We start from the raw sequence: 23,126 nt of genomic DNA, 5'->3' as shown, positions 1-23,126 counted from the left end.
TGCCTGCTTTTACTTCCCGCCCACCCCTCCCTCTTCCCCCTCTTTCTCCTTTACATTTCGGTTCTTCCTCTGTCCTCCGTTATCCCTCCTCTGCTTTGATTTCTCTACCCACAGGAACTTCCGGAAGCATCTTCGGATGGTGGGCAGCAGAAGGATTAAAGCACAGAGTGAGTCAGAGATGTGTGTGTGCGTGTGTGTGTGTGTGTGGTTGATGTTTGCTCAAATTGACTGTGATGTTGTTCACCCCGCCATCATCCGTGTTCTTTCTCTGTTTTCTGGTGCGTTTTTTTGCATGTGTGTGGCACCAAACGCTGCTGCTTTGCTGGGATTTTGTAAAGCTCTATTGCATTTCCTTGAGGATTATATATGCATCAGTGTGTGTTTGATACGCCAGCGATATGAGTCTGTGCATGTGCGAATGTCTGAGTGTGGGAGCTGAAGACGGTCTTTTCCTGTTGCATCGCTTTAAATGTTTGGGCGTATTTTTGGTTGGATGGTTGTGAGGATTGAAGACTAATTGTTTTTTTTAAAGGAAAGTGATGATTGGTAGTAATGGAAGGGCGTGTGTGGATTGGATAGCAATGTGAGGGGGATGTTGTGATGTGACTGGTCTGCAATCTGTTCGCTTGTTTGACCTAGAAAATTAAATAGAAAGAAAATGGTGAAGGAAGCCAGCTAAACGAGTTAATGAATAAAAATGTTGGTTTTATTTGTGTCAAATTTAGATGCAGTTTTCATGTGACAAGTAGCTTGGAAAGATCAAACCACAGTTTCTGACTTTATGAACACACTGCAAACAAGATTTTAAGTAGTTTTTTCTTTTCTTTTCATGTTCAGATGACCAATATGAGGAATTTGTAGGGTCAGAACGGAAATGTGTGAAGGTGGCTTATAATAATGTCAGCCATTTAAAAGTTAAATTTTGGACCTTAGAAGACTTTTGCACCGTGGACGTTTACTAAAACCAAAAATATCGTTGCTGCTGACAGTCATGTCAAAGTTGTCCACACCTCAGACTTCCCCTGCTGTGAGGAGGATCTAGTTCTCCTCGAGCCAATTTCTCCTTCAGACAGCTTCTTCTCACATCTCTGCATTGCTTTGAGTGAGCTGACAATGTCCTTATGGTCAACAAATTTGGTGGCAAGGCTGCCGGTCTGAATGAGCCAAATAAAATAAATCATATATAAAGGAAACTCGGCCAGGTCGAGCCTGAGGGACTTAAGAGACATTACAGCCCTATCAATCCAGTTCTGACTATAAAAGTCAAAGCTCTCGTTAAGATGACAGAGTTATTTGTGGCTTTGGGATCACAAAATATTGCAAAGTATTATATTATGATTAAAAAACATTTCTAAAAAGGCAACCTTGTGATGTCTGTGTGACCAAAAAGTGTCTTTTTTTTTTCATGAGAGAAAAAAAAACCAATAAGAGTTTTTGACCTCGAATGTATCAGCAAATGAAAAGACATTTGTACTTGAAAATATCAAGCTGGTATGAGCAGCAAAATGAGAAGCATTAGAGAGGATCCATCAGCCTAGACACTACAGAGACCAAAAAAAAAAAAAAAAAAAAAAAGTACAGTGCCTTGAGGGACGCTCTTGATTAACCGCGCCGAACACTTTCAAGTGGTCTAAAAACATTCTAAGAGCACGGTTATTACGGCTCAAACCAGAGCTGATTTAATTGACGAGGCATAGCTCAATAAATCTGTGAAACAAGAGCAGTCCTTTTAAATCTATGCTGATGATCGCACAGGCAGAGATGAGCAGCAGGATTTTTTTTTATAGTGTTAAAGAAATCTGATTGTTAGAGGACTGTATGTGTGTTTGGCAGTTTGTATATGCAGGCATTTGTTTGTGCAGAGGAGGGATGGCATTGTTTGTACACTCTTGTGAACTTGTAGCTGCATCCGCCTTTGCACTTGTGTGTTCTCGATGGTGAGTGTGTAGAGGAAGTGGCCAGTCTGCGGGCTTGTTAGTGTGTGAGTGTGTGTGTGTGTGTGTGTGTATGACTATCTCTCCCCGCCTGCACTAGCGTTCGCTGAGCGTAGATCGAAGAGTTTCAGCCGTTCCTGGAGTGACCCCACCCCTGTCAAGAATGACTCTCCTCATGAACCCAGAGACAGTGAGTTAACACAGACTTGCGCACACGCATGTACACGCACACACATGCACACGGAGATGCTGACACACACAGTGTTGCAGTGGGTAGAGAAAAAAAAGTTGCAATTAAAAACTGATGAAAAAAGGCTTTACCTCTGAAGTAACCAAACCTAGACAAACACAGACATTCATTAATGCCAGTGTGTGTGTGTGTGTGTGTGTGTGTGTGTGTGTGTGTGTGTGTGTGTGTGTGTGTGTGTGTGCGTGTGTGTGTGTGGCATTTTGCACGAACGCTGCAATGGTACAAAACAATTTGCATTGCAATGAGGAGCATACAGGGACACATTCATGAGCCGGAGCTTTGAGAGCATACAAGGACATTGTTGAGGTTTTAAGCCTCCCAGAGGAGTTTTATTAGAAAGTGTGAGCGAGCTGTAGGTTTGTTTTTATTTATTTTTTTTTTTTAGCTTGGCAAATTAGCTTGTAGCATGCATGGACCCTTAAACTGAGGGAAGAAAAGTCAAAAATTGACCAGGACCTGTGAGGCCTTTTAATTAATGTTTATTTTCGTTTGTTGACAGAAATAACTATGCATTAAATATCACATTACCTGCCAGATACAAACACTTTTAAAGAACTAAATCAAAAAGCGCTTAAGTGTCCTCTTGTCCTCAAGTGTTTATAATCTGCCCAAACAGCTGCAGAGAGAATTGTGGGAGCGTATTTTAAACAATGCACTCAATGCAAATTACCCATCTGACTCTTTGTGCCCTCACATCTTGACTGGCAGATTGATTACAGCTTCAATTTGCTTTTTGCTAACTCAATACTTTTGTGATTAATTAATTTGCCTACACAGGTGGCTCATACGGAGTTGAAAGCCACTTAGCACTTAGTATTTGTCAGCCGTAACAAAGGTCTAGTAATCAGAACTTTGATATATGAGCCAGCTTCCAGTAAAGCTGGAATGAGGCCAGATCATCTGGAGATTTAAACGGAGGTCAACCAGTGGAAAAGGATTTCATAAGGCGGAGCGAAGACAGACTGCAATACACAAAGTACAGTACACAGTGAAGAAGTACTGCCTTTTGCAAAAGTCCAAAGTATAGTGTTGTACAAGTAGGTACAAATTTGAGGTAGCTGTGTTTCCATTTTGGGAGATTTCCTACTTACAAAATGTATCAGTATCTGGAAATAATGTCCTTTTTCTCCACTATGCTAATCTGTTAATTATTATTATTAGGTACTAATTCTGTTTTATTTAATTAATAATTCACTTCTGTTCCTTTTTCAACTTTCCCTGTGATATTTCTATCCCCTCATATTCCCTGAAGACCCACCCCTACTCTGCCTGTGATTGGCTCTAACCCTGACTTTTTTTCTAACCCTAACCAAAGCAAAGAACACTGGCCAATCAGGGGGACAGCGGGCAGACTAGCTTAGCATTTTTTATTAGTGTTTTCTTACTTGAGTTACTTGGAAGTTAAAGCCACTTTTCATCAAGTGTCTATAAGTCATCACGTCTGCAACCTGTACAACAGACACACGCCAAATAGGACTGATATGACAATATACTACCGCAGAGCTCTGTTAAATTAAGGTGACACATCATAGTTTTACAGCTCAGCTGCTGGTTTTGGCAAATCAAGAACTAACACACAGAACATCCATGGACATAAAAACACGATCGTGTACAAACTGGCTGTCTCTGCTGTTGACTCTGACCTTGTCCATCTGTCTCCCTATGACCGTGAGTCTTTCTTCAACTTTGTGATGCTTCTCTCTCTGTGAGTATGTCTTCCAGAATGGAGTGCGTGTCTCAGTCTGAGTGTGTTGAGCTGGTACAAATGACGCGAGGACATGTGTGGAGTGTGTCTCAGTGTTTCTAAAGGGCTTTGAATAAGTGAATCAACACACACTGTTTGCATGTGCTGTTTGTCTATGTTAATGTCTGAGTATCTGTGGTTTTTTTCTGTTTTTTCTCCACCTCCATCTTCAGTGTTTCTGTGTTTCAGAGCGTGATGACAGATAAATGAACTCTTGATGTCTAATGGTGTGGCTGATGCCTCTTTCTTGAGGGAAATGTATCATTCTGGAGGAGCGACATTGTCTTGATTGTCATTTTCCTCTTTTTCCATACTCTTCTGCTTCAAACTGCCATTTCCCCTCAATTACCTTTTTTTATTAGATGTCTTTATTCGAAGTCTTTGAACTAGAACTTGACTGATACTGCATTTTTGAGGTCAATCCCAACATATTTGAGAGTTGGTATTTCTGTTCAAGTCTATGGTTTGCTGTCACAGAGGACAATGACTTCATACAATAGGCTCTTTATTTATACCAGGCGGAAACACTTTCCCAATTTCTTTCTCTGGGAGATCAATAAAGGATTATCTTATTAATTTTGTACAGGACAGCAGACACATTGACACGTTATTTTAGGAAAAGCACAGGTGTTGCTAATAATACAGCGATGGCTTTCTGTTCTATTTAAGTGTCATAATTAGAAATGGTGGTTATCCATCATGTAGAATATCCTGAACCAGGAACTGAAGCAGCCATCGTTAATGTCATTAATTACACCTTTGCTTTTCCTGCTGTAGCACGCCAACATGTCTGCCACTAACTAGAGTCGGATTTTCCCTGAAAAAAACAATACAGCGTACATACAAAACTCGTACAAACTAATCATAATAACGTTAACGATCACGCCATTCCATTTGAGTGGAAACTATCTCAATGAGCATTGTTATAAATCAAAACTCTTCTTAAGTTAAAGTGATAGAATCAATGGTTCTATAGGATAATTGAACTTGACACCTCATTAATAAATCCCCTCTAGGTGTGAACTAATTCAATGGCTGTCTAGCACCACAATCCAAGGTTATACAAGGTTTCATTGAATGACAAGCTAATATGCTAATGACTGCCTCTGTGTCATCATCATTTTTATGGCATCTATTAAAAGTCTTTAAAACGCATGTTGAATGACATTGGTCCCCTGAAACACACCCTTTCTGACCCCTTTCTATCCTGTAGAGCCCCACAATTTCAGCAATGCAGAAAATATGGACAGAATCGCAGAATTCGTTTTAAAAAAAAAAAAAAAAAATTCAACTGTAAAATGTGAAATATGGCAGAAATGACCAAAATGTGGATAAAAATCAGGGCTTTCCCTATCTTAATAAGTGTTTTTTCACAGGGCCTAAGCCAGATGAACAGAAAAAAAAACTACTACTCAAAGTCAAAAAGCCCCTCAGAGAGAAAGAAGCAGAACGCTAGCAAGAGCTCATCACTTCAGCAAACTCTCAGAAGTGCAAACACATCAACAGATGCAAGATGTGGGTTTGTTGAAGACTTTGTGGCTGTATGTGCAGAGTCAGATATTTGTTAGAAAAAAAAAATCTAAAGGCTACATTGGTTTCTGGTCAAGTGGACGTAGCCCAAACAGCAGAGTAGCCTCCATCAGATCCACTTAACCAGTGCGTTCCAGGTGCACGTGGAGGCTGTCCTGCAGAAGATCGATTAATAAAATACTGATAAAAAAAGAGTGCAAAGATGTGCTGCATCAAATGAACCAATATTCACTAAAATATGGATATTTTCCGATTGAATTGTTGAACTTTTATTCATCCACTGCATGATTAAACACCCTTTCTGATGACAAAATAAGCTGAAATTGCCGTGTTCACAACACTGTTTAGTTGATTTAGTTTTGTAAAATAACATATTAAAAAGGGTGGGGGTTAGTGTGATAAGACATAAGCCCACCTTCTTAGAATAGCCAATAATAATGCCAGTTTTCATAGCTCTCCTTGTTAGCCGATGCCAGAAATCCTGCTGCTACACTCACTATCACTCATTCTTTTTTCCCCTTCTGCCAGCTGTCTCTTTTTTTTCCCCTGTTCCATCTGTCATTTTCTTATGCCACCACCATTAGCAACAAACTCCATCCTCTCTCCTCTCCTCCACACTACCTTTCTCCATTTCCTTGACATGTCTTTCCTTCACTCCCAGATTTTCTGTTTCTGTCACTGTTCTCGCCTCCCACCCAACACTTCTGCCTACATCCTATTATCTCAAGTCTTTTTCCTCATCGGCGTCTTATATTCTCTTCTAGGCGGAGACCTCCAGGCTTCCTGTGGTACCCTGGATGAAGGAGGTGTTGATGATGGGTTAGACTGGGAAGAGGAGAGGGAGATGGAGAGGCTGGCCTGTGAAGGAGATGACTTTGTACCTCCCAAAATCATGGTAAGAGATCAGTACTCACAGTACTACAGTCTGACAAATGCTGATGTTTTTCCAAACTCTACACCCCTTTGTAAAGCTGCCTTTGCGCAGTCTCCAAACCTAACCTGGGGTAAACCTGATGATGGATTTAGTCATTTAGAAACAAAAAAACAGAATAGATTTCTTTCTAAAACGTAATATAAATGGTTGCTTTAGGAAATGCTTACTTTCGCATTACACACAGAAAGCAGATGTAGGTTAAAGAAAGCTTTATCTAAGAAAGGTAAATCAATATGCAGGTGCAGTGTCTTAAAGGCAACTAAGGTTTTCTCAACCATACCACTGTGAATATTATATAGAGCGGTATATTCCCCACAGGCACGAGAGTCTGCTCCTCTGCCTTTCTCTCATTTCTCTGAAACTCTTTTCTTTTTCCCTCACTTTGCTCCATTTTCTCCCAACCCCTCTCCTTTCCTCACATCCCACTCAATCCATATTTCCTCTCCCTGTTCTGTTTCTCCTTCACCTTTAGCTGATCTCCTCTAAGGTCCCCAAGGCGGAGTATGTTCCCACTATAATCCGCAGGGATGACCCCTCAATCATCCCCATACTCTACGTGAGTCAAACAGTCACGTGTGCAGACAGACGCATTACAGCACACCGACATACCATGCATACAAGTTGTTTCTGTAAAGTTCTATGGAGACAGTATAAATCAAAGTATTTGACAGTGTTTTGTATGATTGTCTTTTTCCTCAGGACCACGAACACGCAACTTTTGATGATATTTTGGGTGAGTAAATACTCCTGTTTATATAAGTATGTGCCTTTTTCAGCCGTTTTATAAGACTTTTCCTATTTCTTCCTCAATAAAAATCAAGTTTAGTGAGTTATTTTCATACAAAAAGTAACATGAATAAAATATTCCATATATATACACTCTAAAAGAAATATGATAATGACCATAAGAACAGAAGATAGCAATATGAAAAATGAAAGTGACAACTGCAAATGTTTCTGAGAGAGAGAGAGATGTTTAAAAGATGACATCAATTCCCTCCTCTGAAAGGAAATTCGCTCACCTTTAGTCTTGAACCTGGACTGTGCAGCAGTTTGCCTGAAGCATGAACTTTGACTCAGACTGTGGAAGTTAAAGGTCAGAAAAATAGCCAAAGGCTGAAAATTAACTGCAAAGAAATCTCTAGAAAGCATCTGAGGCACAGGACACAGTGCCTACTCGGCCCTGAGAGAGAGAGAGAGAGAGAGAGAGAGAGAGAGAGAGAGAGACTTTTTGGATGGCATTCTCAGAAAAATCCTCTGTTGGTCATAACTGAAGCAATTACAGGAAATGGTTCCCATGGTTTGCTAAGACGATGACGAACCCTGTACTGAATAAGCAGAGATATTGAAGGGATGTCTAAGAACAGTTTGCACGTATAGATTTCAGGTTTCCATTTTACCTTCTTTCACAACGTTTCATTTATAAATGCACTGATACCACTTTTCCAAGAACACCTGGGCACCTGCCGATACCGAGTTCTGAAATTAGCATTTAATAATACCATTACAGCTCAACCATGCAGATCATTACGGTTGCAATGCGGCAGAGCTGCCTCCGTTTGATGACATACTATGTGGTCACATGGTTTCTGTAATGTGGAGGCAGCTGGGAATCTCGCACCTCGTACCGTCTCTCGTATCCTGTATTGTCTAAGGCTGGTGATGGTTGGTCATCAAAAGCAGTGTACTTGGCACTAGCTTCTGTTCTTTTAACCGCCTCTGCATTGTCTCTGGACATCTTCACTTGCTTCTCCAGCATTTGTGGCAAAGTTGGTTGTTGCTGTTTCCCACTGCTAACATTAGCAAACTCCTTGAACTCTGCTTTGTGTTGGTTCTTTAGAAGGAGCTACTCTTCACCCCTCCTTCAAACAATTTAGCAGAGCACAGTTTGCAGTTTGTTCTACTTTTGTCATCATTGCTGGTCCTAAAATATCTCCAAGCTGCTGACATTCTCCCTCCTCCGCCTACCTGCTCAACTGATGACAAGTTAACACCACATTGCTGTAAAGTGGCATCAGGTGCTCTTGTATCAGAGTATTTTTACAATGACAATTATGATTACATGCGCACAGTATTGGACTCAATCCCAGATACTGGTATCAGTGCATCCCTATTTCACTTCAAATTAATTGTACCTGTACTTGAACTCACCCTCCAGAGAGCTCCTTTGTGTTCACTGTTCACATTTCTTCCGCTCTCTCAGTAAATTGTTACTCGTCTCTTTTCTTATTCCTTTCCCTTTCCATTCTCGGTCGTTTACATCAATCCAACCCTTTTTCTCCCTCACAGAGGAAATAGAGAAGAAGCTCACAGCTTACAGGAGAGGAAGCAAGTTCTGGAGGATGCTCATCTTTTGTCAGGTGAGGAACAAGGAGACAAAAAATAAAAGTTAGACTGTGCAGGATTTATTTGGGATATGAAAGGTTGTGTGCTCATTCACACACTGCATATGAAATTCTCTGAGTAAGCAGCTAGACTGCATTGAAGGCCTTTGGGATCTAAGCTCTCAAGACCTTAATTAAGAAGAGGCAAATTAGCAGTTGTGGTAGTACTAATGTGTTTTCTTTCTGTGTGTTTCTTAGGGAGGTCCTGGTCACCTGTACTTACTGAAGAATAAAGTGGCAACCTTTGCTAAGGTGGAAAAGGAGGAAGACATGAGCCAGTAAGTTACTGCCGGACCACCGTGTCCATCTCTGTCCGACGAAAATCAGTTTATGTGATGACAATTCACATTTTTTACATTTCTTATAAAGCATCGACATGTGATGAGGCTTTACAAGACATGAAAAACATTCGGTTTCAGTTGGTGTTGCGTTAGAGCTGTTTCTCTCTGGCTGCTTGCTGTGGTGAATGTAAACAGGACAGGATCATTTTAATATGTTCAACTGTCGATCAGATTGATTACATTCAGAAGGAAAGAAATGGGATGCTGTGAAACTGCAGCTTTTGTCTTTATTCAGATTCTGGAGGAGGCTGAGTCGCTTCATGAGTAAAATCAACCCAGAACCCAACCTCATCCACATAATGGGATGCTACGTCCTGGGCAACCCCAACGGAGACAAGGTATACAGACCCTATGGCACACTGCATAATTCAGCAGCATGGAGTGGGAAATGATTTTATTTATTCATTTATTTTGTGATATGTAGGTATGTAGATACTTTAAAATACATGTTTGTGTTGAATTACAAGTAGTACGTCTGTCATTGTATTGGCTTTCCTAAAAATAGATATTGGAGTGGTTCAAACCCACATGTTTTAATAATTAAACATCATTTTGGCCAATAACACATAGACAGTATTACAGAAGATATGATTATTTAAGGATTATACATGTGTCAGCTACTGACTGATGTTGCTCCAGTGGCACTTATCCACCGTAGCTACGCTGTAGCTCATGTTCATCTCCTCAAAAATGTAACTACACGGCGGGTCTACAGAGATACTACATGGAGCCTCCAATAACTGTGATTGGGAATCTTGGGCTGCTTGTGTTTTCTCCTACAAGTGACCGACCCCTGTGAAGATTCAATTGAATAGAAATTGAATGAAAGTGCACTGGTGGAACCATCGTACGCTGTGACACGAGCATCATTCATAATAAGATCTCTGTTGATTTACACGTTTGAAACCAAAAAAAACTTATGCGCTACACAAACGTTAATAACTGTGGATGGATGACCGAGGTGTACAGATATTTTTCCTCTGCATCTGTTTCGTCTGTCTGATAATCACCATATTATCCTCCTGGCAGTTTCTCCCTCTCTCTTCCTCCACTTAGGAGAACTATTATCTCTCTTTGTGCAATAATATTGGATATAGCTGTGGAGCAGACATGCTGGATAATGCTGCACCTCTCTCCACTTGACATAAACAAATAATAAGACACATAACCGCATACACACATACAACAAACACAAGCAAAAAAAGAAGACACAAACAAGCTGGCAGACACTCTCACATACACACACAGACACATGCCATAGCCAGCGGTATTTGTCTGACCTAACTGTCTATTCTAGTCATGTCTGCCAAAATGCTTTGTTATATAAAGTGGATCTCTCCGGGGTTGATGGACAGTCTGGCAGTCTGCAGAACACACTGCACATCAGTGATATCTCCACCCCTACAGACAAACACAAATACATGCAACTGTTTCAAGAGAGCTTGAATCCAAAAGCAAAGCTGATGTGGTTCTTTTATGTTCAATGGTTTGGCTTCATCCCGAGATCTCAAAGTGAGATTTTCCCATGAACGGCTTGTCTAGCATAATCAAGAAACACGAGTTATGAGGGTTTGCTTGCAGCCCTTAGTGTTTGTCATTCTGGACAACTATAAACCTGCTCTTCATTGGGAACTACACCACATGGCCAAGACCTTGTGGACACTTCCATACAGCATATCATACGCTGATACATCAACCTCTGCTCTTCTGGGAAGTCTTTTGATGAGATTTTGGAACTTGGCTGCTGGGATTTGCTGATACTCAGCTAGAGGAGCATTAGCGAGGTGGGCCGCTGATGTTGGGCGATAAGGCCTGATTCGCAGTTGGCACTGCAGCTCATCCCAAAGACCGAGCTGAGGTCAGGGCTCCCTGCAGGCCGCTAAGTTCTTCCACACTTAACTGTGAAAACTACTTTTTTTAAGAACCTCTCTGCACAGAGGGCTTTGTCATGTTGAAACAGGAAAGGGCCTTCCCTTAACTACTACCACAAAGTTGGACATCGTTGTCTAAAATATAATTGAATGCGCTAAGGATGCACATGGATATACCCACTCAAAGCAGACTTTCATTGGTTGGTGGCTGTTTGCTGTCTTAACGCCTGCTGAGGGACATAGCCTGAACCATAACCCTATCATAGTGTATGTCAATAATTCTTTAGTTTAATTTTTTCTTTTTTTCCCCAATAATCATATACCATTATCTCCAACCAGAGATAAACAGAACATCATGAACAGGACACATTACTCCCGGCCTGTTTGCCAGAGATTAAATGGTGTCAGATTGGATCCCTGTTCAATCCATTTTTAAAGAGCGAGTTTAAATATTGCCAAATGCTGCAGCCCCAGACAGCACAAAACAAACACACACAAACGCACCACAGCAACAGACAGGACGTTATTTCAAATATTGAAGCAATATGTTCAGCCAAAGGTTCGCGCTGCAGATATGAAAGCAAGTTATATACATTCAATTCTCAAGGCACATACTGTAACTGCATACACACACTCACTCACTGATGCACGTTCATATACTGCATATGTGTAGTTGTACTTCAGGGGAACTTCAGTGCTGATTTAATGTGATATAAAGTGTATCGTCAAGCTTATAAATATTGACATGAGCCTGCAGCCTTGGAAGAGTGGGTTGACTTCAACAGAGAGGTAAATTGGACCACCTCCTCTCCGTTTGAAAAGTTAAAACATAATGGTTAATGCATAATTAATAAAATCACTCAGCAAATATCAAAGGGGTCTATCTTGTTAAGCACAACAAAAGCTGATTTGGAGGATGCAGAGCGAAAACAAAGGCTCAGGATGGAGAACAGCAGGTGAGCACGTCAGAGAGGCAGCCTGACCCAGTTTTCACCCAGAGATTTTCCCAGCGTGTTTTGGTTTTGTAAGCACAAAATCTGCATCACTGTTGGCAACAACGGCCACTGAGAGCTTGTAAGAAGCCACAAAGGACAGAGAGGAAAGTACACAACTTGAAGACATTATTTGAGATTTGTCATTTGCCTCCAGCTCTCTCTCTGCACTACAGACGAGCCACGCCGCCTGCATCTCCTCAGCCGGTCTCCCCTCGACGTCTGGCATCCAGCCATCTTCTTTTATCTTTTTCAAAGGACTGCAAAAACAATGAATGAAAGCTGCTTCATCTTTACCACCTCCATTTTAACATCATAAAGTAGAAAACAAAAGCACATTTGGCCTTTGATTTCTCTGACGGGGGGGGTATTGAGATCCCTCATGACTAAATTCAAGCGAGGAATCAGTGAGCTTCAGTTTATCATGTGTGCAATGAGCCAAAGAACTGGAGAAATGACTGAAATCCCTAAAGTACTGAAACTCTCCAATTAAACAACCTTAAGTGCAATTAGGGCTGCTACTAATAATTATCCTTTGTTTCCTTTTGATTGATCGAACAATGGTTTAATCTAAAAAATCCCCAAAGTTCCTAAAGCCCGAGAAGATGTCTTCAAGAGCTTGTTTTGTCCAACAAACTGTCAAAAAACCCCAAAGTGCGATCACATAACACTGTGGAAAATCAGCAAATTCTCACGTTTGAGAAGCTGGCACCTGCAAATGCTTCGCATTTCTGGTTGATGAACAACTTAAACAATAAATTGTTTATGAAATTTCCTCATCAGCTAATCATTTCAGCTCCAAATGTCACACTGTGATACTTGTGGTATGAGGCAAAAACACTTGCAGGACTACAAATGCAAACTATCAGCGAGCATCTCAGATCTTGAATTTAATCTTCGTTCTTTCAATTTCCTGAACATGGGTCTCTTAGCTGGGGATATAACAGACTCTGGGGTCCTCCTCTGAACTTAACAAGCTCAGGGGCAGAGAGGTTGTGTGAGGACCAGCAGGAAAAATGAACTCTCATCTCGTTTCCTGTCTTCCTTGTTACCTGCTCAGTAAGAAAGTGCATGTTGGCTCGGCAGCAATCAGCTGGATTCATTGCCACTCTTGTCTGTGTTTCTGTGTTGGTGTATGTGTGAGTGTGTTGTGTCTGAATATGCAGGCTCCCCTGCTGCCACTCTATCCAAATGCAGTAGGATTAATTGGTGTTTGCTTTCTTATCTCTGCCCAACAGCTGTTCCAGAAACTGAAGAATCTGATGAGGCCTTATTCCGTCGAGTTTGAGTCGCCGCTGGAGCTGTCAGCACAGGGTGCGTCTGAACAAACACGCAGACACACTCGAACATGCAGATCTCGGGCACACGCGTATGCATGGTGATTCACACACACACACACACGTTCCATCCGGTAACTCATATGTTCATCCTGTTCTTGTACACGTCCTGCTTTTCTTCTCTGAATACCTATCTTGGTGGTGTTTTAATACAGTGTTTAATGTTTCTATATGAGTTTGTTATTTTAATGCAACTGATCCAGGTCACATAGACCCGCACCCACCCACCACACAGGAGAAAGTAGTCATGTTACTTTGCACTTTTTTTAGACCTATTCTTCTCCTCCATAGCTGCAGGTGGGAGAAGGGTCATAGAGTACTCTCTACTTAACACAATAGTCAGTACTATAAAAGCCTGTACTCTGCTGTCTCTCTCTCCCCTACTGTACTCTTGGTACATCCTCTGCACCTCTGATGATTTACAACTTACACATAGAAGACAATCCTAAAACAAATCAGTTACTTCCCACATGGCTTGAACTAATCCTCACATGAAACCACACCAAACTTTTATCCCATACAAATCAACCCTGTCTGTTTATGTATGATCTAACTGAAACAGCAAATACATTTTGCCACCTGAATTAAGTTTTTCATCGTCAAGAAAATGCTGATCAAGAAATGCTGTTCGACATATCTGGATATCATTCGGTTCTTTCCATACACAGTCTGCTCATGGCAACGAAAGCATGATGAATGTTTTTTATGCTTATGTTTAGACACCCACAGGTAAACAGGTTCATTGGTAACAGGTGATAGTATCATGACTGGGTATGAAAGGGGCATGTTTGAAACCCTTTCCACATATTGTTCCTGGATAGCAGTGTCTCTGCTTCCTTGACACGTGATTCAAACTTTTCCTGTCTCATTTACTCATCAAGGCAAAGAGATGATTGAGATGTACTTCGACTTCCGCCTCTATCGACTTTGGAAGACACGTCAGCACTCCAAACTCTTGGACTATGAGGATTTTTTGTGACAAAGAAATCCAGATAACGGCCCACCAGTGCCACAAGGAACCTGATAAAACTGATCCAATGACTGAACATTGCTCAACTGTAGTGCTCAAGCCGTCAATATAAACAGTCATATCTGCTTTCGTCCGGGAGAGGACTGGGAGAGGAGGAAGAGGGATGGCGGGGGCAAGGAGGCTGAGGACCAACTGAAATACGCTGTGCCTCTGCTCTTCCTCGTTTTCAGAGTGAGGAGGAAAGACATAACGGGCAGAAAAAACATGTGTAAAAGTAAAAAAATGAGCAAAAGGCGGAGACAACTGGACTGTTCATATCTTAGTCAGCAACTCTTTGCCTCGTGAGTTTGAAAGCAAAAAGGAAAATCAAAATGTATAAAAAAAGAAATATCACTTTAGTCACACCTCTGTTGTAAGGACATATTTTTTGAAGCAGACGTACTTCAGAAAAATCGCTGAAACTCATTTTGTCATGATGTGGTTCTGTGTTTTGACTGGACCTCACAGATAATCTCAGACCCCGGAGACATACATATACATAAATAACCCATATGTCAATGTGTGTGTATATATATATATATATAATATATTACATGAATATATTAGCATAGCTTTAGTCATGCAAATAATACCCCATATGAGAATAATGATGCATCATTTATTTTTGATGTGCATTGTTGTGCAGTTTCATATGGAAATACTTTGGAATAACTCAGGTTTTAGCCATGAAGTAATTTATCCGTTTGTCTATTCTATCAAGATATTGTAATCTTCATCACCATCGCTTGGAACGAATGTATTATCTCTAGAAATGCATCTTTGGTTTGAGGAATTGAGCTTCATGTTTTGGTTAAAAAACAAAGAAAAAAAGAGGATAATATGCTTACTTTGCGTATGTGTGTGTGTGTGTGTGCGAGAGAGTGTGAGTGTATGTGTGTGCGTGCGGTTTCCATGTTTTAAAAAAAGAAAACATGCAGATGTGTTGGGTGTATTTTTTCCTCTTTCTGCTTCTCTGTTAAAGCAAAAGTAATTGTTTATCACCTTTAGCCCCCCGTTTTTTCTCTCTTTCTGTCACACACACACACACACACACACACACACACACACACACACACACACACATTCTAGTATGATTCATGATGTCAAGAGGGATGTAACAGCCATCAAAGTGCTCCTACCCCTGTAGTGTAGGAGTTGCCCTATTGATCTCTCCTGCTCCTTTGCAGAAGGTTTAGGCCACTTAGCCGGCCCCTGTCAACAGTGCCAGCTGTTCCTACTATCTGCCAAACACTCTTGGCTTCTCTTAATGGCAGTCAAACGAGCGTCCGCCACCTTTCACTTCGCTGGGCTGTGATCCAGTCTGAGGACCGGAGTTCTCTGAATTAAAACAGATCTGCCAGGAGTTGAAGCTGTTAACAGCCATCTGCTGCCCTTTGCCAGGTGTCAGCTAGTTAAAAGGCCAGAAATATGCACCGAGTGTGTGTCTGCGTCCGAGACCCCTGCACAACCACCTGAGCTGTCTCCAGTAGGTTAAGGATGGTTAACTGTGGAGAGCAGCGGCTGAGCTTACTGCTGGACTGCAATATGAATGAAATGACGTGCAGGTGCTCACACAGACAGCTTGAGACTCCATACTTAAAACAGAGAGCCGGCGTTACACCGTGGCAGTGTGGAGTTTTGAAGGATGCGTGAGTTTATAGGGACAGGAAAGGTGGAATGAAAGACGCTATTGTACTATAGGAGATGTAGGATTGTGGGATTTTGGGGCTGGACTCGTACTACAGACAAAAGTTAGGATATCTTCGCATCTGCAGTGTTGATTTTAGCCATTTTTTCCCCTCAAAAGTCCCCAGCATGGTGGCAATGCAATACTAAAATCAACAATCAACAACAACAAATATCATTTTTTACAAATTTCTATTCAACAGATCAGTTGCCTCATGTAACAACATCTAAACTTAACTCTAAAAGTGCTGCTATCCCAGTTTTTACATTGTCCGTACTTTAAAACTTTTCAAAAGCAGCAATCCAAGGAAGCATCGCCAAGTCACGCCACGGCTCACTGCTCAGCCAGTCACATCAGTGTCCTACCATGACATCAGCCCCTGAACGCTGTAGAGCTGCTGAGGGTTCGCATAGGTGACCGGCTCGCAGAACGTTTACAGAGTACATGAGGGAAGAGATTGTTGTTTTTTCATGGATTTCAGTGGTCCCCACCCCTACATAACACACATACACACACATAACGAAGTTCTACATCTATGTGTGGTAAATACTTTCCAATTTGTCATTATTTGTGTGAATGTGTTAATATTCGGAGCATTATGTGCAGACTTTTTTGTGTTCAAGTCTCACTGAAGTGCTCTCTCTCGCTCTTCTAGCAGGACTCTGGTTTTCATTTGCTTTTGCCCTCTCTCTGACATTGCAGTGCTGGCCTACACTTTGTCTGGTACAGACAAGTGCTCTCTCAGCCTGAGTCACACAGTACATGTTTTCACTGCAGATTTAAAATTCAACAGTTACACAACCTGTCATATCAGTGAGCAATTTTAATTCCAGCAGAAGCATTAAGCTGCCAAATTCTCAAAGATGTTGCCCTGAACGGCTGCTAGGTTTAATGGAGTATTTTTTCTTTCAGATCGGACAGTGGTGTGGTGGATACTTATGCCATAGAAAACATCTCATATATCTTGTCTATTAAGAAATTACTGTTAATTAATCTGCTTGAATCTATTGGACTGAACTGACCATGATGTGAATGGCACTCTGACTCAGGAGTTCGAAAGAGTTCTCTTGTTTTCTTCTTCAGCAAAAAAAAAAAAAAAGAAAGAAAAAAAACAACCTTTCGCCGGAAATCTAATTAAAGATGCAAATGTGTCTATTTGTCTCTCTCAATCTGTGTTGTGCTTGCCATTTCATTTAATCTCACATAATGATAAAATGGTAAAGGTGTAGTTCTCTGTAATGTATCGACTTTGGGGAAAGAGAGTAATTACAAACAGAAACTTGCTGAGATACTGCAGTTTGATAAGACTACTGAGAAAGAGGTTCCCTGGTTATCTAAAATCTACTCCATTACATGACCTGCGCTCCAGTACCCTTCCTCATTTCAAACAGTAGTGTGTCATTTTGGCCCTAAGACCCTGATAAAACCAACCCACATTCACGCATGTTTCCATTCAGGATGTGTCCTGCACAAGGTTCTGCATCACAACCCTCAAGTCTGAGAGAACCTCTTAATGAAACACCCCGACCAAACTGCTCCATATCGCTCAAACTGTTCCAGTCCAGCAGGAATAAAAGTCATTACTCATTAAAGGACAAGTTTTAGTGGCATCTAGTGGCGAGGTTGCAAGTTGCAGCCAACTGAATGCCCCTCACCTCACCCCTCCCATCCCAAATATGGAGGAGAACCTACAGCATATGTACGGTGGCCAGGAAGTGCATTTGGTTTGTCCCTTCTGGGCTACTATAGAAATATGGCGGTGCAGGCGACCTCCATGGAAGAAGATTCACTTCCTCTATGGACATAAAGACATAAAGCATGGACATAAAGCTCATTCTAAGGCAACATAAACAACAATTTTTATTTTCAGGTGACTATAATGAACTGCCATATTCTGCCAATAGATGCCCCTAAATCATACTGACATTTCCTTTAACTTACAGTAGATAACTTCCAGTAACAGTAGATGCCATTACCACAGCAAGTCTCAATGGATGCAATTGCGTATAGTGAATTCCACCTGAATTTAACCCTGTGGTCAGACAAAGGTTAATACCACCTCTACAAATAGGCTTTCTTTACTGTATAGTGATTCATGCAAAGCCTTAGCAGGATGCCAGAAATGAACTGGAAGCATGGGGAGACAGAACGAGAAATATTTTGGCAAAAACAACACACACTGAATTAGGGATGTTTCTGCTCCTGACTTTTTGTGGTTCTTGACTTCATTCTGTACAGTCACAGCATTCAAAGCCAAGGTCATGCTGCCACCTGGTGGAGATCATAATGCAGTAAAAAGCAGTCAATCTGACGTATACTATTGCTATACTAGCTGCTGATACAAAACAGACGAACCAAAAAAAGATTGATATCAGCCAATACAGCTTTTAAACAATCTGCAATCAGTATGGGGGGGGGGGCACGCACATGATTGGGGCTTTTCTAACATATATTTTGAATGACTTTGTCTTAGGCGCAACACAGTATAGAAAAATGCAGATCAGGCAGTCCTGATACACAAAAAAGTAGTTTTTATGTGCCTTATCTCCCCATCCCAGAAATGCCTCAATGCCTAATCTCCTCTCCATGCACTGTGCCTTTCATGCACTCTGCTTTCCCACCTTCATCTATCCCTCTTTTTCTTTTCCCCACTTCAACTAAAATGGCGCATTAGCATCAAGTTTGATATGCAAAACAGAGTTTGCAAACATCACGGACAGTTTGCTATTATTCATGTTCTGTCTTTAAAGAGGCTGTACTTTCCATTCTTTTAGTGTGTTATATAGCATTTTTGTGCATGTAAAAGTTCTGCAAGGTTACAAGGCCCGAAGGAAACACTGCTCTTGAACTGCCTGAAACCCCTTGTCAATAGTCCAGCAAGGTGACCGGTGACCAAAAGAAGCCGAAAATGAACATAATACAGCTGATGCCAACATCGGTTGGCAGACACAAACACAAGACTAAATGTCAGAGAAAAACGATGAGTGAGAATGCATAAACACAGAGAAAAGTAGCACAATGTGTTGTCACAGACAGCTTCTGAGGGCGACCATCGCACAGCAGGAGCAGCACTCAAAGATGCTCTTATCTTAAGCTCTTCTCCTGAGTCTTTTAAGGTCAAAAAGCATCTCTGCATTGCAGCTCCTGAGGCTACAGCTGCAGAGTGCATGAAAAGGCCGTGTCTAGTTCAGCGCTGATGAATATGTTACTCCAGAGTGTGATTTGCATAGTCCTAAAATTAGTATTATTTCCCGCTCTAATCTGTCTGAATTAGATAGTTTGTTCTTTGAAAATGTCCCATATCACTCTCAAATAAAACAGAAATGCAAAAAAGAAAAAAAAAAGCACTATATTGTTCCTCATTCTCTTCATCAAGCAGATGTACCACTACATACTAGAGATAAGGATATTACAGCACTTGCGGCAATCAGGAGGAAAAAAGGGAAGCTTCATGTAACCGAGTATTCACATTACACAGCTGATTTTGCATTGAGGTCCTGTCCTACTCACTCTTACGAGCATACATCAAGTTGTGCTGAGCCTGAACAGTGAAGATCATAAACGTCTTCATCAAAACCAGAGCATACAGAGTCCAACACCAGCCGTTGTGTGGACTCTGCTAAAGTGCTGGCAGCTCCATCCGCTGTGTGACCACTCACCACCAAAGCACGTTTAAGCACACTAAAGGCTTTATACCAGGTGCATAAACCTTAACACAGCATCTATTTGATCCGCAACAGCAGCAGCAGCAGCAGACTAAGACACATCAGCTATGCAGCAGCTAATTATTAACTCATATTTAAATCACAAAACAAAACCATGGCTTGGAGCAGAGAATCTTGACAAATAATAATAATAATAATAATAATAATAATAATAATAATAATAATAATAATAACACTGTTTTTGAATTTAGATATTTCTGTAATGCTCAGCTGAATGTGTGAAGAGAGAGTGAACTGACCACCTGTATAGCCTGTGAGTCACAATGGTCAGTGTTTGTCAGTAAGCCAGCCCTGCACAGAAACGCTAATGTAAATGGGATGCGTGCTAGATCCTTCAAATCAAAGGCAAAAACAAAAGGCCGCCATGAAACCAATTCAGCACACAACACTCAATGACACTCAAACAATAATGAAAACCAAATATGAATATTCATCATTCTTCACAGTGCAAATCAGCAACATGAAAGCAAAAAAAATTATATATATAGCTCAGCCGCTCCTCATCAATTACAACTGCAAATCTGAAAGCGAAATGATAGCAGCATGAACACGGAAACCATCCACCAGCACAACAAAACATTGCAGAGCAGCACTAGTATATCCGTTTCACAAACAATTGAGTAAATTGACGCCATCTTAACGTAAGTTGAAGTTAACAGTACTTAAGTGTGAGTGAACTTACCTGTGGGTCATGGTGTCTCCGCAGTTTGGTCTTAGTTGTTTTTCGGGCCTCAAGCCGTCCACAGCACAACTGAAATCTCCACTCGAGGCTTGAAGTGGCGTTTGAGGCCAGTATTTGATACAGAATGAGTCAATTATTTCCCCAAAAAGACGTCCCGAAGTGGCTGACTGTTCAGCTTGTTTAGAGATAGTGACAGATAAGTTTCCGGTGTTAGCGCCAATGTTTCCAATTAGCCAGCTCACGGGGAGCATAGCAACAGCTGACGACCGGAAGTAGAAGTTTTAAATAGCCCGCCAAATTGCGAAAGGTGCGTTTGATATATTGTACAGCCAGTCGTGGATGTCAGATGTTGAGTGAATGGCCCGTATTCAGGTCCCTAAGCTAAGAAAAAGGAGCAATACCACGCTATAAAAACACTTCATTACATTTCTGCATTTAAAATTTTACTAATGTAAAAGAACAGAAGTATTCTGTACTTGAAGCATTAAGAAAAAGTACTCATTATTGATGTAATAATTGCTAATAATAATACTAATTAATAAATTACATTAATAATGAGTATTTATACTTCACCATTATTGATAAACAAAATCAACATGTTAAGTAAGGACATTGACATTGTGTGTATTTTATACTGAAAGCAATTTGTGTGGCTTTGTGTGAGTCCTTCCTCATTTTTTGGAAAAGTGTAATCATTTTTCTCAAGTGTCCATTCTTCATCCTTTTAACACTGTTGCTTGATGACATTTGACGTGCACATTATGTGTTTTTAGCACACAAATCATAACCCTGTCATCAGGACTCAGATAACCAACTGAAAGGGATTCATTATCTTCCCAAACTATCATTTCCTGTTACAAATTGATTGTCCTCAACTTTAAATTATATCTTTTAAATCACAAGTTATTTTGTGAGATGGCATTACACTTTCAACAGGAAATGTGTTCATCTCCAACTCATTCTTTCCTATAAAAATTCTATATTAAGAAATACAATGTGAGTTGAATAAAGTCCGACTAAGAGATGGAGCTTCACGTTGTTTATTTCTATTCAGTAACTGCTTCCAGATCTTTCATTTTCATGACTGATGTCAAGTACTTCATTTGAGTTCTTTCTCATTTTTTGTTGCATAATTCACACAGTCCTTAATCTTTCCAAGTGCAGCCTTGGCAGTAAGTTAATTTAGTCTCACTGCTTCTAATTGAAAGGGTCTTTTACTCTTTATTCTGCTTCTTTAAATGCTTAAACCTTTGATGTTATGATCTTTCTCTTTAGAAGCACAGACTGCAGCCAGCTCTAACTGAGCAGACTACAGTGCGCTGATGAAGGTACACACTGATAAAACCTTTCAACTGCAGAACTAGGTCTAAGTGTGCAGTTTTACTGAATGCTAAGCAAGCAGTTTTTTGTTTTGTTTGGGTTTTTTGTAATCTTTTCTTACCTCTGGCAGCCTTCAGCAGGTAAACAATTAACCAAGTATGAAGACTGAAACCTCATTTTGTCACAATCAGCACTTTTCATTTGCTGATGTGGGGTTTTATGCTGCCTTATGTACCCCAGCAGGGGGCATAACACCACAGTTCAAGACCTAAAATAGCCTCTGAGCTGCATTTACACTGTATCTTATATGCTGAGCATTACATTGTTGTGCTGGGGGGCCAATTTATGATGGGCTCCAGCCCCAGAGACCCACTCGCTGAATTTTTTGTGCTGAGGTTCATGGCATCATGTGGAACAGCTGATGTGTTTTTTTAAGGTCAACCTTTGTTGTACCTTTGTTGCATTGTTTCTCACACTTATAATGAGATTTCTGACTCACTGATTTACTGTATGTACATAACAGCAGTTTTTTTAAATGCGTTTCCAATGGGATGCCATGCTTTTTTCAATATATTTATCAATAGTGCAAAATAAGTGATGAACAAGAAGACACATATTTGCTGTTGGCATACATAAGAAAAGAACAAAATGTGATGTTCAGGCTCTCTAGAGCAGCGGTCCCCAAACACCGGGCCACGGACCGGCCATTTGGTACCGGGCCGCACAGAGAGACTGAACAAAAAATATTTTATTGTTCGTCAGAGTCTGAAAGAAGCTTCATTTTGAAGTTCAGGTGCATCCGCCTGTGCCTCTATACACATGTCTAACAGCTCGTGTCGGTCACGTGATACGGTCGTTAGCCCACATGCTGGCACAAATGAGTAAAAACAGACGTGTTTGGTGAGCTTCTTTGGAAAGGTGAAAAGGACAAATGATGAGACAGAAGAAGAGCCTACAACTTCCAAGAAAAAGAAAGCTCTGGGCGTGCCTCTGTACGTACACACACACACACACACACACACACACTTATGACATTAATATTAATAATAACATCCCGGGCCGACATCCGACCCGGGACACACACGCTAATGATAATAATAATGATAAAATGAGGCAATGAAGCCTTCTCGTTGAAGAGAAACAGGCGCAGGGCTTCACTAATTACAACAGCTACATTCAGAGTAATGGTGAGTTGTATTTTTAATTTGTTTTTATTCGTTTCTATCCCAGTCCGGCAAATTATTGCTTTACGTGAAACCGGTCCGTGGCGCAAAAAAGATTGGGCACTGCTGCTCTGGAGTACCAGAAATGTTACGGTGCACAGCACACACTAGTGGTCTATTTGTGGAACTGAAGCTTAAAAACAATCAGACCAAAAACATTACA

The 23,126-nt window shown here is 40.9% G+C and overlaps 1 protein-coding gene across 1 annotated transcript in view; it reads left to right on the top strand.

Annotated features, from left to right (window-relative positions):
- The window catches only part of nsmfa (NMDA receptor synaptonuclear signaling and neuronal migration factor a), a 41,174-nt gene extending 24,004 nt beyond the window's left edge, over window positions 1–17,170 (top strand). The window contains exons 5-14 of the mRNA XM_076758137.1: window positions 115–167; window positions 2,035–2,124; window positions 6,223–6,353; window positions 6,865–6,948; window positions 7,092–7,125; window positions 8,682–8,752; window positions 8,975–9,054; window positions 9,353–9,455; window positions 13,219–13,294; window positions 14,199–17,170. Coding sequence (XP_076614252.1) covers window positions 115–167; window positions 2,035–2,124; window positions 6,223–6,353; window positions 6,865–6,948; window positions 7,092–7,125; window positions 8,682–8,752; window positions 8,975–9,054; window positions 9,353–9,455; window positions 13,219–13,294; window positions 14,199–14,296 — 820 coding nt within the window. The 3' untranslated portion in view covers window positions 14,297–17,170. The remainder of the gene's footprint in view (window positions 1–114; window positions 168–2,034; window positions 2,125–6,222; window positions 6,354–6,864; window positions 6,949–7,091; window positions 7,126–8,681; window positions 8,753–8,974; window positions 9,055–9,352; window positions 9,456–13,218; window positions 13,295–14,198) is intronic.
- The last annotated feature ends 5,956 nt before the right edge of the window (window positions 17,171–23,126 follow it).

The sequence above is a fragment of the Chaetodon auriga genome, chromosome 19 (genome assembly GCF_051107435.1).
Source record: "Chaetodon auriga isolate fChaAug3 chromosome 19, fChaAug3.hap1, whole genome shotgun sequence".
Taxonomy (NCBI): domain Eukaryota; kingdom Metazoa; phylum Chordata; class Actinopteri; order Chaetodontiformes; family Chaetodontidae; genus Chaetodon; species Chaetodon auriga.
The sequence above is the reverse complement of the archived record's forward strand: the minus strand, read 5'-3'. Positions and strand labels throughout refer to the sequence as shown.